The following is a 16,455-nucleotide window of genomic DNA, read 5'->3' as shown; positions in this document are numbered from 1 at the left end:
AGCTTTACTTGTGTAGAAATGCTTTTTGGTGTGATCTGAAGCAAACATGAAAGGTGCAGTAGCAGTTCTCATGTGGAAAATAACTGGCGAACCGGCAAAACCACCTCATCTTCCTTTTCATCTTCTTGACCTGGGGGTGAATAATGTCCCAGCTTTGCAAGGCTAACCAAATAAGTACCAGCAAGCAAACCATACACAGAGGGAAAGGCAAATGAAAAATGGATGGCAGCGATGAGGTCCCCGTCTAAGAGGAAAGGTCACGGTTTCACAGGTAGGTGCATTTAGAGATAAATCACTGTAGGGCATAAGAGCTGTCAGAGTATCCAGAAGCATCAGAGGGTTTGTGATAAGGAATCAAGTGCAAAAGCTGGAAACAGTAACTGTCTGGTCTTCTGCTTTAAGTATTTACCATTTCTTTTTAAATCCATTGTCTCTCAGTCTTCTCTAGTGTGCACTTGATTTAAAAGTTCAATATTATAATATTCACACATTAATCCTGATTGTCCCTATATCCAATTCTGCCTGTTCTTGGGAAAGTATAAAACCAATTTCCGTAGCACAGCTGAAAAGCAGAAATTGTTGGATTATCATACTGTTGTGTGCAATAAGAATACAGCATTATCTAGGGAAGTCTGTAGTTGATTAAAGTGTAAATCTCAACCCCCCTAACTCAGACCTCTGAGTAATTGATTCCTGCATCTTATAGAAACAAGGATCTCTGCCGAACAATGTGACATTTCATTACTTTGGATTTGTTATGATGAATAATAATATTATACGCTATTGGCCTAGAAGAAATATTACTATAGTAACTAGATCATGATTCATTTTTTATGTGGGTTTTTTTCTGTATTTCCCAAGGGATGACTGTCTAGACTAAAAATATTTAAACAAACTCATGGTAACGAAGTCTTTTTCAGAGTGCTAAGAATATGGGACACATAAACAACAATACTTAGATACTGCTTTTTAAAAACACATCAGGCCCATAACATGCTTGAAATTATGGAGTATAGTTTTATTTTATTTGGCACTTTTTTATTAGTAGCTTTCTGTGTTTGTTATTAATCCTGGTTAGTGACCTAAGGCTGGATTCCCACATCGACAATATTGCAACTCGAATGAAATCCTTAGACATATAATATGTAAAATGTTACATCTGAGGAGGAAAACATAAGTGGGGTTGGTTGGTTTAAATCAAAGTAATGAGCTCATTTATTCATTTAAATCAGTAAAAAGGAAATCTTGACATAAGTGATATATTAATATTTCATATTTTGGATTTGTACACATTTAATCCCTTCTGATGATTCTTATGGGTCACCAATCAACAAGCACATGTTGTCAAATACCACCTTCATTATTCCTTCCCTGCATAGGGAATAGGAGGATGTGTTAGGCATGTGCCCGTTTACTGAAGTATATATAGAGCTTAATGTATATTTGCTGCGTCCTTGGTTTTATTATTGTAAAAGATGTCATTTAATTATTTTTTTAATTAGATTGTTTCAAAAACCCATCATCTATTTCAAAGCATGTTTATCTATAATTAGAATTCATAGGTACTCAGGGTTCAAATAAAAAGCAGGGAACTACCATTTTAAAGAACCATTTTAAAGCAGTTAAAATTACCATCAGTATAATAAATATGCATAAAGGTGAGCTTATTTAAGCACATTTTACATTTCGAATTCACTTAGAAATGTGAAATATTATCTGTAACGGGAAATTGGAGAAGTCAGTCATTCTCACCTACTTCTTTTTCACTGAACAGAGAAGAAATCTTCATTTTATACTTTTTAAATTCCTGGTAGAGTTTGCAGCTTGAATAGAACTAGTCATTAAACCAAACTAGCTCAATAAATGGAAATGAAGAAAATATTCACTTTATATTTGCAGAAAGCTGAACAAACTCTGGCTTCAGGTTTTTAGTTGTTTATTGATTTGAACTGGTCTCAGTCTAGGCCTCAGCATGCAAGTGTTACAATGTTCAATGGCTTTCTTAGAAAATTAAATATCCAGTTTACATGTTTAGAAACCGGGAGGAGGTTGTGGGATTTCTACTATGTTAAATTGGCTTTTTTTCACCCTGAATCATACCCCAGGACAGCCATGGTAAGTCTCTGTAATAAAAACATAGAAGAACAGAGCTCTGTCACCAGAATTGCCAAATCTACTTTCTGCTTTTTGTTCTTTATTTAAGTGATCGGAGGTTCAGAAGATCCCAGAGGAGCATATGACGTTTCATAAGGGTTCATAAATTATGCAGTCAGACTTGTTGGATTACAAAAGGCTGGAAGCAACAAGTGCTTCTTGCATTATAAATGAAATGGCTTATTTACAAAGATGACATAGCTATATTAATTATGAGAAGTTATGATTACAGGGTCAGGCCTGTGCTGTTTAAGGTGTTAATTAGAAGAAACTCATTTTCGAGAAGAAGCAGATGCATGGTTTTTGTTTGCTGTGTGTTCACTGATGTGCACTGCTGATTGTATTCTAAACCATCTTCCCTTTCCAGCAATTTTAAGTGGTTTTTCCTCATGCATTAGTCTAATGTCAATGCAATAAAAGACTCCTCTATCAAGGTTCTCATTCGAAATTAAAAATGGTGATCACCTCCATAGGTAGAAAATCCAGCTTGTTCCCTGCTGTACGGCACTGGTCAAGCACTGGCTGGAGCATGCTATCATCCATGAGTGTTGAAGAGTTATTGAAGGAGCTAATTAGAGGCATGACCCCTGAAGTAAAGATGCTGTTATTACATCTGCAATCATCTACTCAGGGCCCTTGCACCTGCCTTGCTGGCACTCAGGCTTTTCCCCCTTTCTCCCTGGTAACATTCCCAGGCAGAGGCAGCTCCCGCGTGGCTCCTGGAAGACTCCTTTTGCCCTCCATGAGTACTTTGTCCTACAGCTCTTCACATTCCCTCCCATGTGCCTGCTTGGGAGGGAGCAGCAATCCCGAGGCTTGCCAGGGAGCTGTCAGTTTGATTTAATACAGAAATGCCCAGGGACATGTCATGCCTGAGTAGGGATTTTAAGGTTGGGCTCACCCTTGCTCTTAGGAGCATCTCTGAGTGACTGCTCCTTTCCAAGTGCGTGTTGAGGAGAGAAGAAAGAGAGGTGGTGAGTGTGATGGTGGGCAAGGCTTGGGAGCATGAAGGTCTTAGTAGGAGAGTGCAAGAGCAGGTTGTGAGTTGGCTTGGCATAGATTGGGGTGAAGGAGGATCGAGAACACAGGTGGGAGGCCAGAGTTGGGGGAGAGCAGGGCATGAAATGGAAAGATAAGAAAAATGGGACAGCCTTTCAGCCTTTTGAATAACCAGTTGCCTCTCTTGGAGCCTGTTGCTCTTTGTGCAGGCCTTGAATGTGAATTTTTTATTGCAGATGGGTGGGTTTGGTGCTCGTGAATTGCATTACACACTGATTGTCTTAGTTTTCTGCTATGACACTCTTGAGTTATAGGGAGGAAAATGAAGCTTAATGGGTGTTCTTGATTTTATAGATCACCTTGTGGCTTAAGCCAAGTACCCACCCCCTGCAGGTCTTACTTGTTTTTCTGTTTCACCTACAAAGTAATTTGAACTTCTTCCTGTCTTCAAGTGTCTTGTTAGGCTGTTCTGGGTAAGGCTCAGCCAAGTGAGGAGGGATATCCAGCAGTGCTGGGAGTTGGGAGTATGTTTTGCAAGGATAGCAAGAGAAGTTGTGATTTGCATTTTAAACAGGACGGGGGTTTACAAAGCTGCTGAAGTCTCAGGGAAGCTTAAGCATTAGTGACCCTTAAGGGATTAAAGAGAGTTTAAATTTTAGCAGGCATTTCACTAATGAAATCACAGGTTTATAATTTCATTTCACATCCACGGCTAGATGCTAATCGAAGCACATCCTTCCTTTTCTTGTTACAGGGCTATGTGGATAGCTCAATTAACGTCATCAACAGCAAGGAAGCATAAACAGCCAAAGGCACAAGATGCTGTGCCTGCATGGCTTTCACAGAAACAGGACAGAAACTCTTTTAAGGGATGAAAATGACTTTTCCTTTACAGAAGACAAGCAAGCCCTCGGCATGTTTGCATTTGTGGCCCCTTCTGTTTTAGTCCTAATATGCCTTTTTACTGAGAGCTGGCCTAAGATGACCTGCTCCTGCAGTGTTTACAGACTCCTAAAATGTGCATGCAAGCAGTCTGGTCCTGCCATAGGCTGCAAAACCTCTGCCTTCTCTACCCTCAGCTGAGATAGAAAGGACTTGCTGATTTTATGAACCCAAAATGCAGGTACTGCTGTACAAGAAGCCCGTTCTCCATCCTACTGAAGACAAATACTGAAAATACTCTATGTCCTTAATATTATTACACATTATGTGTCACTTTTCCTTCACTGTGTGTATGTAACAAACTGGAATGAGAGTGATATCTCTGTTCAGGAATGAATGCAGCCATTTCTGAGCTGACATGTGTCAGCAGTGTGTCAGTGAAATGCTATATACCAGCTTTAGAGACAAAGAAGTCCATCAAATGTAGCTTAGAAGTCACCTCACCAGCACCACGAATTTACAAGGAGCTGTAAGATACGGAGGTGAGGGAAGAAGGAAACAAGGAAAACAAGAGCAGAGACTGAGAAAAAGGTGTGGCTAAATAGAGAATGACAGGATGAGCTGAGGGGTTCTTTGTCCTGCCTTTTTTCAGGTATGTCTGAGTTCAGTTGCAGCTATCATCATTTCTTGTCATCACAAATATTTTCCCAGGGCTTCCAACATTTAAAGCTTTTCTTCAGGGATGAGATGAATCATTATATGTTTGAGAACACAGAACACAGAATTCTAGAAATACACTCCATTCAAATGAATTATAATGGTTCATTTTACACCCCACAGAGGGCATTGCTTATTTTTCAGTCTTCTGAATAATGTGACATAATTTTTATCTGACTGACTATACCAAGTAATTTAGGTAAAATAGGAACCCATATAATCAGCTTGTGTCTTATCCAGGTAAAGAGCATTGCTGGTTTATGATGACCTCCTGTTGGTCCAACAATAGAAATCTAGTAAAATTCCACAACCAAAATATCTTCTGTATGAACTGCATGTTTTACTGGTCATGATGACCTTACATACTCATTAGCCTTATCAGAAGGTATTATTGTTCATTATATTTCACACAACATCCCTTAAAGGTGCCTTGATACAGAAAGTCTGCAACTGATACTAAATATTTTGAAACCTGAATTTGTCAGCTCCAGCAGTAATTGTACAGTCTTTAGGGATTTAAAGCCATACGATAGCATCCCATAAAGCTGTTGCTAGTGATGCAGTGCTGGTTATGGTGATGGCTGCTGACCTTACAAAATTTTTACTGTATAGGTACATGAAAATTCACAGCTTTATTTGACAAACGTGTTGCACAGTTTTTACTAGCAGGTGCTGATGATTCCCCCTTCTGTTTTTGTAACCATGAGAAGAACAGTCAAAGTAAAATTTCATTCTTTTCCCCAAAGACTCATTGAAGGGTTTATAAAGAAAGAGAATCCATTGTAGTTATCTTTTATCTTACTTGATAGACTCTTTCTGCAGGATAACACCTTTCTATTATAACCAGAAGATTGGCTTTCCCATTTATGTAAGTTTTATGATTCTTTCCAAAGACTTACCTGTCTTTGTCTGTGTCTGAAAACTGTTTAGGCTGGTTTCACCAGGTTCTGAAGGGACCAAAGCGAAAGATATCCCATTTGTAATGTGAAATTACTCCTGCCATTAGAAAAAATACTGCATCACAGCTTTGAGTAGCTGCTTTTAAATGCATACCTTTGAAAGCAGAAACTAAAGACCATGGGAAAAACCCCAAACTGAATTTACCAAACTGTACTTCTTTGAAGACATGTATTTACTCATTTTTGATAAGGTGGAGCTTGATTAGATGAGATTATGTGGAAAAGATTATTATATAAAGGGTCCAAGTCTGATATCATTAAGGAGAACTGGAAGATAGCAATTCTCAGGGATGTTTCAGCATTGTTGTTCTTGAATGTTGTACCAGGAGTTTCATACTTAAATTGGAAAAGACTGATGGACTTAGCTCCCAGCTAAATAAGCTTTTGAAGTACTCAGCACACCTCCTGTGCAAGAGAGGCGCAACCATGGTGAAAATCAGAGCAGTTCCCTCGCCCTATGAGATTGTAATGGCCCTTTCATACACGTGGTGTCCCTCTGTGCACTGGGAGATCCTCAGCACAGGGGCCAACCTCACTGTACCTCCCTCATGTGTCCTTGCCTCCCTCTTGGCCAAAGCACAGGGAGAGGTGGCACAGGACTGGCTTCACTGGTTTGTGCCTGGATCATGTACATCTTCAAAAGAGAAGCTTGCCATCCAAGTGTCTTCTGCTGATTTTAGTAGGACTAAGATTTGGGCCTGTTGTTGATATCCATGCAGGAAAGATAGGGTTGGGTTTTTGTTTGCTTTGCCTTTATGATCTTAATGTGTGAAGTTAGTGTGTCTGCCTAACTGGCTATTCCCTGAGGCTTTTTCCTTCTTCTTTGCTTCAGGAACAACCAATAGAAATGTTGCATGGAAGCAGTGATCCTGTGCTGATTCCATGTGTCATCCCTTACTCAATAGTTGACTAAGAGCTGGCTACTGTCTTTGTAGAAACTAGAGGGTGCATAATTCAGTTTTTCCATTTGTGTTACAGTTCCTTCTTGGGAATTCCCCTTGGAGATACATTTGTGTGCTCAGAAACTGTGCTAAAAGACCAACTTAATGCAAAATGATCCCTAGGAGGAATGAAAATCTTTGCTTGTGAAAGGTCACCAGAAAAGTGGCAGTAAGGTCACAGAATTGGGCTGCACCAGGGGAAAAAAACATTCTTTCTTTCTCTGTTGGGTCCCAAAATCAGTAACTGAACATTTGGCTTGATGAAAACTGAGAAATGAGCTTGGCTTATTTTTTTACCAAGCAAATTGTCTGACTGCAAATTCTGAGATTACCAAAGTAACAAAATTGAGCTAAATGTCATGTTATCCCTTGTTTAACGAAAAACAAGTAAGATCATCACTGACTTTATTGAAGGAAGTAGGTTTGCTGCCTTAAGCATAAGAAAGTTCTTCTAAATCTCCTGTAAAAATGGATAACCCTTCTCTATTATTATCTTTACAGTGTGTAATCCCATGAACATAATGACTCTGTTTCTCATTGTTCATCATGTGAGCAAATGATAAAGGGTCTTTGGCAGTTTGCACTGGAAGTCTTGAGCCATGCAGCAGAGGCACAGGCATGAAGCGCAGAGATTTGTTTGACTTGGTACTGCACTGACAGTAGCCAAATCTTGTGATAAATGTATGACAAACTTTAGTTCTCATGGTAAACTTCACCAGATAGAGGAGTAAAACTGCACAAGAGGAGATTCTCTTCTGCTTCAGCAAAGAGAGGGGACACTAGTGAAATTTCTTTTCGTGAACAACCCTGGGTATCAGAGCTCTGCAGAGGGGCAGAGGCCGGGTGTAGGTGATGGCTGTCTCCAGCACACATGGCACAAAGGTACTTGGACTGGATTCTGGCCATCAGGTCATCATTAGGCTCTCTATTTGTCCACCACAGCATCACGCTGAGCTCTTCGGTGGAGGGAATGATTTAGCCTCAGGAAACAGATCTGTACTGAAAATCTTCTACTGTATTAAGCTCCTTCTCTCTGAACCATGGAGGCATTTCATCCCTATCATGCAGTAAGTAGCTGAGGCTCTCTGATGCCTCTTAGGCTACAGCGCGATCATTTTCAAATCTTCCAGGCATCCCTCCCACTGGCATTAATTGCCCCCCTGCTGCTCCTGTTGCAGAGCTATTTGCTCTTTCAGTGTGCAGTACTTGTTCAGTGCTGCACTAAACGCTTGTTGCTTTGCACTAAAAGAAAAAAAGCTTCAGTTTATGCAAATGACATTGAAATTGATAAAGTGATAAACAATCGTGTTGTATGATTGCAGCTGTTGGGGTTTTGTTATTTTACAGTTAATTCTGTGGAAGTGAAGGGCTTTACAAACTCCCTTCTGGCATCAATGCAGTAATACAGCGCTCCCATACCGATGTTTTAAGAATTTGGTAGGGCCACCAAACAAACGTGATAAGGGGTTCACATACATCCAACATCACAGTGTCCCTTTTCCCTGTGGTAGAGCTCCCTCCCAGCTCGAAACCTCCCTGTACCTAGCAGCTCATCTTCTTGTTTTAATTACTATGTCTTTGGGGGGCAGTTAGGTTTCATTCCCTTTTCTTTATTTCTTCTTCCTCTCTGCTCCTGACACATTATTATTCTTTCCAGTGACTGACCACGGCTCCAAAAATCCCATAGTCCCCAAGAGTAATTACAGATACATTTCTGTGCCATCCCCACTGGTAGCTTGGGTCAAGTACTTTATTTTTATCCAGGTCAGCTGCAGAGAAGTCTGGCTGACTTTGCTTTGTCAGTAGCTGCATGGCAAGACAGGACTATTTCTGTTACCTGAGTATTTCTGCTGTAGAGGTTGGTCCTCTCCAGAGTCTGGAGTACCTGGTACCACAGCAGGGCTGCTAGTGGCCATTAATAGAAGGTGTGAGGCCCCCACAGAGATTAAATGTCAAAGGGAAAAAGCTAGAAAGAGCGTGAATACAGCTGCATGAGGAGTAAATGAACACAGTTTGATTGTGTCTTTGTCTGCATAGGGTTGGATGACCTGCATGCTTGTGCTGACCCTGGAGCTCCTGAGCATGGATACAAGACACCCAGTGCTGGTGTCTTCTTTGAAAGCGTGGTAGTCCGGTTTCATTGCCAAGAAGGATACAGGCTTAATGGTACTTCAAAAAAACTTTGTGTGAGACACTTTAATGGCTCCCTGAGCTGGAAACCAAGTGATAAACCTGTGTGCCTACAAGAAGGTAAGTCAGTTTTCTTAAAGCACTTCACCAGCATCAGTTCTCGCTTGTCCACGTCTGTGTGTCTCAGCACAGAACACAAGAGGCTTGAGTTCTTTTCTCTGTGTCTTATTTGATACATGCTTCAGTTTCTGATCCATCCCATCCATTGTTTTTCGGTTAAGTATGGCCTGTGAAAGATTGTGTGTATGTACACATGCATGTCTTGAAAGGGATATAAAGAAATATGAAGAAAAAAAGATACTTCCGCCTTTAACTAGTTACAAATTGATGCAGAGAGAAGATACAACCTGCAGTATAAGTAAACCGTTTGTAACTGTTTATTAAAGTTGCCCAGTTAATACTCCTTTTTGCAACATTTTACTAGGAAAATATAATGAACTTCCAATGCTGCTGTTCCTGCTAATCAGGAGGTTTCAACAATTATATTTTATGATGTGTGCATGAATCAAGTAGGAAAATCAAATACTCACGGACAGTAGAAGTTTACTTTGAGATAATTCAGACGATTATGGCATAAACCAATTTATTTTTATTGTATTGTGGTGTTGAAATTGTATATGGTTTCAAATAATTAGGATGTTAAATTATTTCCTGCTTCTAGGAGTTATAAAGAGGCAGGATTAATTTGAATATCATAAGTGTAAATTTTGGCCAAAATACATCCAAGCAGCACAAATGATTTACTTTACCAAGTATATTAAAGATATAAATTGTTCTTTTTGTTGATCAATTTCAGTCAACAGAGCTGTTAAGATCAACAGGCATGAAAAGTGTTAGTTAAATCGAGTGTATCAGTTTTAGTGTTGTGACTTCTCCACTGAGGTCATTAGGCATTGCCTCCTTGTCTTCAAGGTGGAGCAAGATAAATTCTATTTCAGGATGCCTTCCATCATTGAGAATCAGATAAATATAAGGACATTATTCAAAAGTAGTTGAAGACTTCTGAGGCTCATAAGTGTACTCACTGCCTAGGATCATGCATCACTCAGCATGTATCAAAACTGCAGGTACTTGTTTATGCTGAGGAGCGGGTGGGTATGAGACTCCCGTGCCAGGGCAGGGGTGCATGAAGGGACATGCCACAATGGGAGATGAACCATGCTCAGGAGATGCTCGTGAAGGGAACAACCCTAAACAAGTGGTCTGTGTGAAAGTGGTGCATGAGGTATTAGGGAGAGTAGCCAGAGGCAGCTGGTCAGTAGCCCATGGTCTTTCAGGTCGCTGCCGTGTTGACAGGAGAGGTTTTGGTAAAATGTGGGCTCCTGGACATGTGTGAGGCCACAGGCTACAGAGCTGTGAGGGGCACAGTCATGAGCTGTCTCATGGTACACACCGAGATGACAGCTGATGTTGTAAAACATAAAGGCAATGGGGCCAGTAACACTTGGTCATGATGGTGGCATAGGTCGGCTTCACAGACATAATCTGTTGCCTTTCAAAATGATGTATGTGTGAAAGGTGCTACAGCACCTTTCACAGACGCCCTTGTCTCTCATCCCATGGTGATTTAAGAAAAAATACATGTAGAGTGCCAGCAGCATATGTCTAAACTGGCCATATGAACTACCGAAAAAAAAGCTGTAATTCTTGGAAAATTTGTTTTCTTAACCTCTACAGGTAGCTTCTAGGAATTTTGATGTGCAGCTTGGAAATAGTACCTGTATCATCCACTGCAGGTGTTAAAGTAAGCATTAACATGTTTGAATATTCATACCTCTCCCCAGTGAACCCCCCAGTCCAGTGGGAATCTGTGGACGAAGTTTCTGATCATAATGCCATCAATAGCAAAACTGCCACTGATGTCAGTGTGATCAACACCAAATCCAGGTGTTTTCAAGAAAGAAAGAAATTGGAAGATGAGAATGTGATGGATGATGTGGCAACAGTTGCTTAAGAGATGATCATTACTTCACAGCATAGAACACTTAAAAAGGATTGCTAGCCAATACTCTGATAGAGCAAAGCGCATAACTGTAATTATGTGATGAGTGTTGTTAAAGTTCTGTGCTCAAAATTAGGCATACACAAAAATGCTTTTTATTATTTGGACTGAAAAGTGGGATCCCAATTCAGGATTTACTGAAGCAAGTGCTTTAGCACTTTCCTGGTTAACGGTACAATAATACCTCAGGTAATATTAAAATAATCCTAGGGTTTAGCAATAGATGGCAGAACTTATTCTTCTTTCCAATGCACAATACAGCCACTGATTCAGAAGAAATACTAAGCAAAGGTGCAGTAGCAACCCATGAAACCTAAGCATTTGTTTAAGTGCTTTTTAGAGTGATCCTTTTATATACTGGAGCAGAATCAGGCATGACAAGGAGGGGGGAAGTGTAGGAACACAGCGCATCTGGAGAACAGTTAAGGAAGAATTATAAAAGGGTTTGTAATTCTCAGCTGATAATGACATACATAAAAGTCCTCATGGCAGAAATTCTGTGATGATATATAAGAAGAAAGTTGAAATTTGGAGCAACTACTAGAGAAGAAGTTAATGTTTTACCATTCATCATTAGCTATCACAAGGCAAAATAAACTTTAAATTGCATTTACCCGCTTAAGGCAGGGGCTGACTGCCATACGTGATGTGGTATGCTCTGCACGCCTCTCATCCCAGTATATGTGAATGTCAGATATTGCCAGCTGAACTCGAACACTAAAAATACTCAACACTTTGCAGTTGATTGTAAGTTCGTCTCAGGAATTTGGATCCAACTAAGGATGGTTGCATATAATTTTATGTCTCTATATTATGTACATTTAATTGTTGTTATGTGCTTACTAGAACAATCTCTAATCACAAATGAATGCTATTTACCAAAGCAACCTGTTCAGAATGTAACTGATTTTAAAACTAATACATTCACCTGGAGCTGTTCATCCAATCAATTTGACTTTATAGGTCTGTCATTTCTTGTTAAGACACAGGAGATTTTAAGTGTCAGTACGAGAATGAAGTTGCATGAGTAGGTGCCCAATAAATGCCCTGTCAAAAATCGGTGTGCTTAGAGTTACGTTCTCATGTTGATCTACAGCATGTTCTGACAGTACCTTCCATCAATTCTAATACAGTTATGCACATGAACACCAAAGCTCTAAGGCAGGAATTTTGTATTTACTGTTTAAGAGCAATATGTCATGTTGTTCACACTTTAATCTAATCTTCTCCCACTGTGATAATGTGGCTGCTGAGCCTGTTGCCCTACTTGGAACAAATGCTATCTCTTTCCTATGAGATTGAATCTAAATTTACAGTCTACAGGGAGATGGCAATCAAGCGAAGAGCCCTTCTCTCCCAGTGCTTCTGCAGCAGACACCTCTGAGATGTCCTCAGTGTCTCATTCTCCCACTGACAGGGATGATAAACCTGCAGTGAAAGTAGTGGAGGAGCGGCTACAGATTTCCTGTATGACATTTAGCATTCATTTCTCTTTGCCTTTATCCCTGGATCTGTGAGGTGACTGAAATACTCTAATTTCTCCATCTCTTTTCTGTCTTGCTCAGTGTTAGCTGCTTCTTAAGCCTGGTTACCAGCACTATATAATGTCTGTAACCTGTGCTTAGCACAATGGCCACAGATTTTAGGTGAAGTCTTTGTGCACTCTTGTAATACAAGCAAAGACAATAAAGAGAAAGTGTTATTCAATATGCACTAAAATACTGTTTGCCATCCACAGAAATACCCTGCTAACGCACTACTGTGGATTTAATACAGGAAACATTAAAACACAGGACACAACATCATTCTTAAATATTTACTTTTAAGAGCACAGAGTCCAGATAAGCTGTCCTTGCATTCAACCCATTCTTCATGTTGTTCCTCTCATCCTGTCCATTCCAGCCTGTCAGTGCTGTGGCTAGGTGTAGCCAAGGCTAATTCAGAGACTGCTCCTCATTGAGACACACAGGAGCACTGCACATCTGCATTCGAGTTTACATACAGACTAGTAAATAAAGCAGTGCTGGGGCAGGGACCAGGACATTGTTCTTCAATTGTACACACTGCTACAGTGTTAGAAAGGTCCCTGACATGGTTTTGGCCAATGTCAAGTAGTACTCCCCACACAATTCCTGAAGGGACCTTGTGGATTAGCATGGACCAGGGACAATTTTTGGAGTTCACCTGCAAAAGACACAAGCTATGTCAAGCCAGCTAGCACCCATGGATGATGTGGCTATCTCCACAGTGTCGAGGTCATGGCTTCCTTCTGAGTTACCTTTATAGCCCAGGTGCTCTTCAGAGGAGGGAGGTGGTCATCCTTCCCCATGGGCTGGAAGAAACAGTTCTGAGAGATGATGTGCACAGTAACTAAAGCACTATAACTATAGTGTTTAACCAGTTTTGCTCTTCAGACCAATCTTCCTGTGATGGGGACACACTTGGTTAGCTAAAGCCAAGAACTCCTAATGTACAAAGCCTCATCTTCATGATAAGGACATGGAGCTGATGGAGCAAGTCCAGAGGAGGGCCAACAAGGATGATAAGGGGTCTGCAGCACCTCTGTATGAAGACAGGCTGAGAAAGTTCAGGCTGGAGAAGAGAAGCTGAATGGAGACCTCAGAGCAGCTTCCAGTATCTGAAGGGGGCTACAAGGATGCTGGAGAGGGACTCTTCATCAGGGACTTCACTGATAGGACAAGGGGTGATGGGTTTAAACTTAAACAGTTTAAACTGGGGCACTTTTTAACTAAACATTTTAAACTAAACTGGGGAAGTTCAGGTTAGATCTAAGGAAGAAGTTCTTTACTGTGAGGGTGGTGAGGCGCTGGCACAGGTTGCCCAAGGAAGCTGTGAATGCCCCATCCCTGGCCGTGTTCAAGGCCAGGTTGGACAAAGCCTTGGGCAACATGGTCTAGTGTGAGGCGCCCCTGCCCGTGGCAGGGAGTTGGAACTGGATGATCTTAAGGTCCTTTCCAACCCCGGCCATCCTATGATTCATGAAAGTTAAGTCAAGAAGATGAGCCCTTGCACCTGGCATACTGTTGGGCCTGCACCCCTCCTCTTTGTGCCTCTGCAAGGTCAGGCATGTGTTCCTAACTGGGGCATTCTTTTGGCTGACCTGTTCATACAGTAGAGATAAAGCAGATCATACAAAATGGCTCGTAAGGAGTGTTAGTCAATAGCCATTGCTGTTAAAGACCTTGTATTCCCTTAAATGGTTTAGCAGCTTCCATGGATTTGCTGAAAAGTACTTAGAATAAAGCAGTTTATTTTCTAGGACAGAACATTTTGAAATTCAATCATTTATTCTCAGCTTTTCCAAGCAGAATTTGTGCCAGCTAATCCAGCTGTTTGTGGAGAGGTGGCTACTGCAATTTATCCCTGACAAGTGCTAAACAATACAGATTCAGCCAGTGAGAAAGCATTTGCTCTCAAGGTGTCAGGAAAAAGAGCTGTAATACTGTGGTCCATTGGTCTTGTGTTTAGTGTGGGCTTGTAATAGGCCTGTTATCAAAGACAGCCAGGATGTTGCAGGTAAAGAATGGTACAGTGAGCAACTTATCACTGCTCTCTGCCAACATCTAGCTGATTAAAATGATTTGATCTACAGCTGTTACTTGGAATAATGGGGATGAAGTCACTGTAATAGATCATTGTTACACAATCAATTTCCCCCACTTTGAAAGTGAAATCTCATACTGCAGTGTATATATACACACCTCTTTTATTTGTATAGCAACAGAAAGCTGTTATGCCAAGAGAGTGAGCTGTTCATTGGCGTTATCTTCTGGCATCCATCTCTGATCTGATCCTGTGTGGCTGCAGTGCAGGATCCCCATCTATCTCATCCCATCTCTGGGAGTGCCCAGGGCAGTCTCTTTGTGACAACATTCATAGCTTAGCATCAGGCATTTTGAGTGGGGCATCCTCTGCTGTCTCTGCTGATTAACTTGCCAGAGAGAGAGAAAACTGTTCAGTCGTCAAAGGTGATGGCTGCACCCTCATCACAGTGCATTTTATAACCTTCTGTTAGGGTATGCATCCTCCCAGGCTTGGGCATTTATAAATGATTACTCAAATGGCTTTCTGCAGTTTCTCAGATAGCCTGAAAGATTGACAGCCTTTCCTGTTACAGGCAGCAGGAGGTACCTGCAGCAGCAGCCAAGTAACAAGAGAAATGGGAGAATATTTGAGTAATTATATGTCCAGGCCCCATACAACAAGTAAGCGAAGTGCAGTGTATTTTAGAAAACATCCCGGTAATGGGAAGGTGCAAAGGAAAATGTGTTTTAACTCGGGAAGCAGCACTCTTCCACTTCACATTATTAAATCTGGTGATGGACTCTCAGAATAATAGATCCCCTAATTTGCCTAAATAAATAAATAAATGAATACATTAGGAAATACATTTGCTAGTCTGTGTGCGCTGTGCTAAATGACAGTTTATCTTGCTTCTAGTTGTGATTCTGAGCAAACAAGCAAGCAGTTGCCATTGCTTTACTTTGTGCATGCTCACAATTACTTGCTAAATATAAATTTAGAGTTGCCTTTCCTCTTCAGTGCGAATTACCTGTGAAAATGGCAGATACTTTTTCTTTTTTATACAAGTCTCAAGGGACTTCTGAAACTTCTTTTTAAATAAAGATTGAAGATAATTGTATCTTGTGGTAAAAGTGTTGGAAAAAACCCCAGCATAAACCAGGCTTATGATATTTTTACTGTCTCACATTTATTTTAAATACTTCATGAGTTTTGATGCCTGGAAACTTTTATCATCATCTCTGTCATGGATTGACTGCTGGCAGACAGATGATTTTGATTATATTTTCCCAATATTTAATCTTTTCCTCTGTTCTGTTTAATCTCACTTTGCATTTATGAGGAGGATGAACTTTGAGTCACCTGGGCTATTCCTTCATATCCTCTTGGCATTTTACCCTGCCTCACCCTTTCCTTCCACTTACCTAACATCTTTCAGTTTTTAGTCTTCTGGGGTTTATTTTATATTTTGGTGTCTTTGGCACTGGTATATAGAGTGAGGCATGAGACTTTCTGATACATATATCAGAGAGGTAACTGAGCCATGTCTGTGTATCACTAGAGGTTTGCAGTAATTTTCCTTGCTGAGAGTCTTCCACAAGCACTTGAGATGCTGCTCAGGGCCTTAAAACCCACTCCTTCTAAAGGCATTATGAATTCAGACACATAAAACGATCTGATTTAAAGCAGAATCAATGAGATTAAAGTGAAGACATTCTCATAATGAACTCTATGGAATGGAGCTGGATAAACCCTTGTAAATGTACCTAATTTTCATCTGTCTCTCTGCTGCAGCTGCAATTTTTCTGTGTTCCTCATGCCATATCTGTATTTTATCTTTTCTTTCGTCCTGTCCTTAGTGCTGTCAAGGAGTCTGCCTTCATATGGGTCTTTGGGATAGTCAGTCTATGTGCTGTAATGGTGACTATGGCTTCCATGACGAATGGAATGACCAAGTTAAAAACAGTCTTCCTAAACACTTTTAATGTTGTTTGTTTAAAAAAGGTTGGGGAGTGATCTATTATTGTAGCACGTCTTCTTCTTCTACAGTGCTATAAACTTTGTAACC

General features: G+C 40.6%; 1 protein-coding gene across 1 annotated transcript in view; it reads left to right on the top strand.

The window, feature by feature from the left end:
- Positions 1 to 6,137: 6,137 nt before the first annotated feature.
- The window catches only part of SUSD4 (sushi domain containing 4), a 30,036-nt gene continuing 19,718 nt past the window's right edge, over positions 6,138 to 16,455 (top strand). The window contains exons 1-2 of the mRNA XM_010010837.1: positions 6,138 to 6,339; positions 8,690 to 8,902. Of these exons, the coding sequence (XP_010009139.1) occupies positions 6,138 to 6,339; positions 8,690 to 8,902 (415 nt within the window). The remainder of the gene's footprint in view (positions 6,340 to 8,689; positions 8,903 to 16,455) is intronic.

This window comes from Nestor notabilis, unplaced genomic scaffold, assembly GCF_000696875.1.
Source record: "Nestor notabilis isolate BGI_N333 unplaced genomic scaffold, ASM69687v1 scaffold15703, whole genome shotgun sequence".
Lineage (NCBI taxonomy): Eukaryota > Metazoa > Chordata > Aves > Psittaciformes > Psittacidae > Nestor > Nestor notabilis.
The sequence above is the reverse complement of the archived record's forward strand: the minus strand, read 5'-3'. Positions and strand labels throughout refer to the sequence as shown.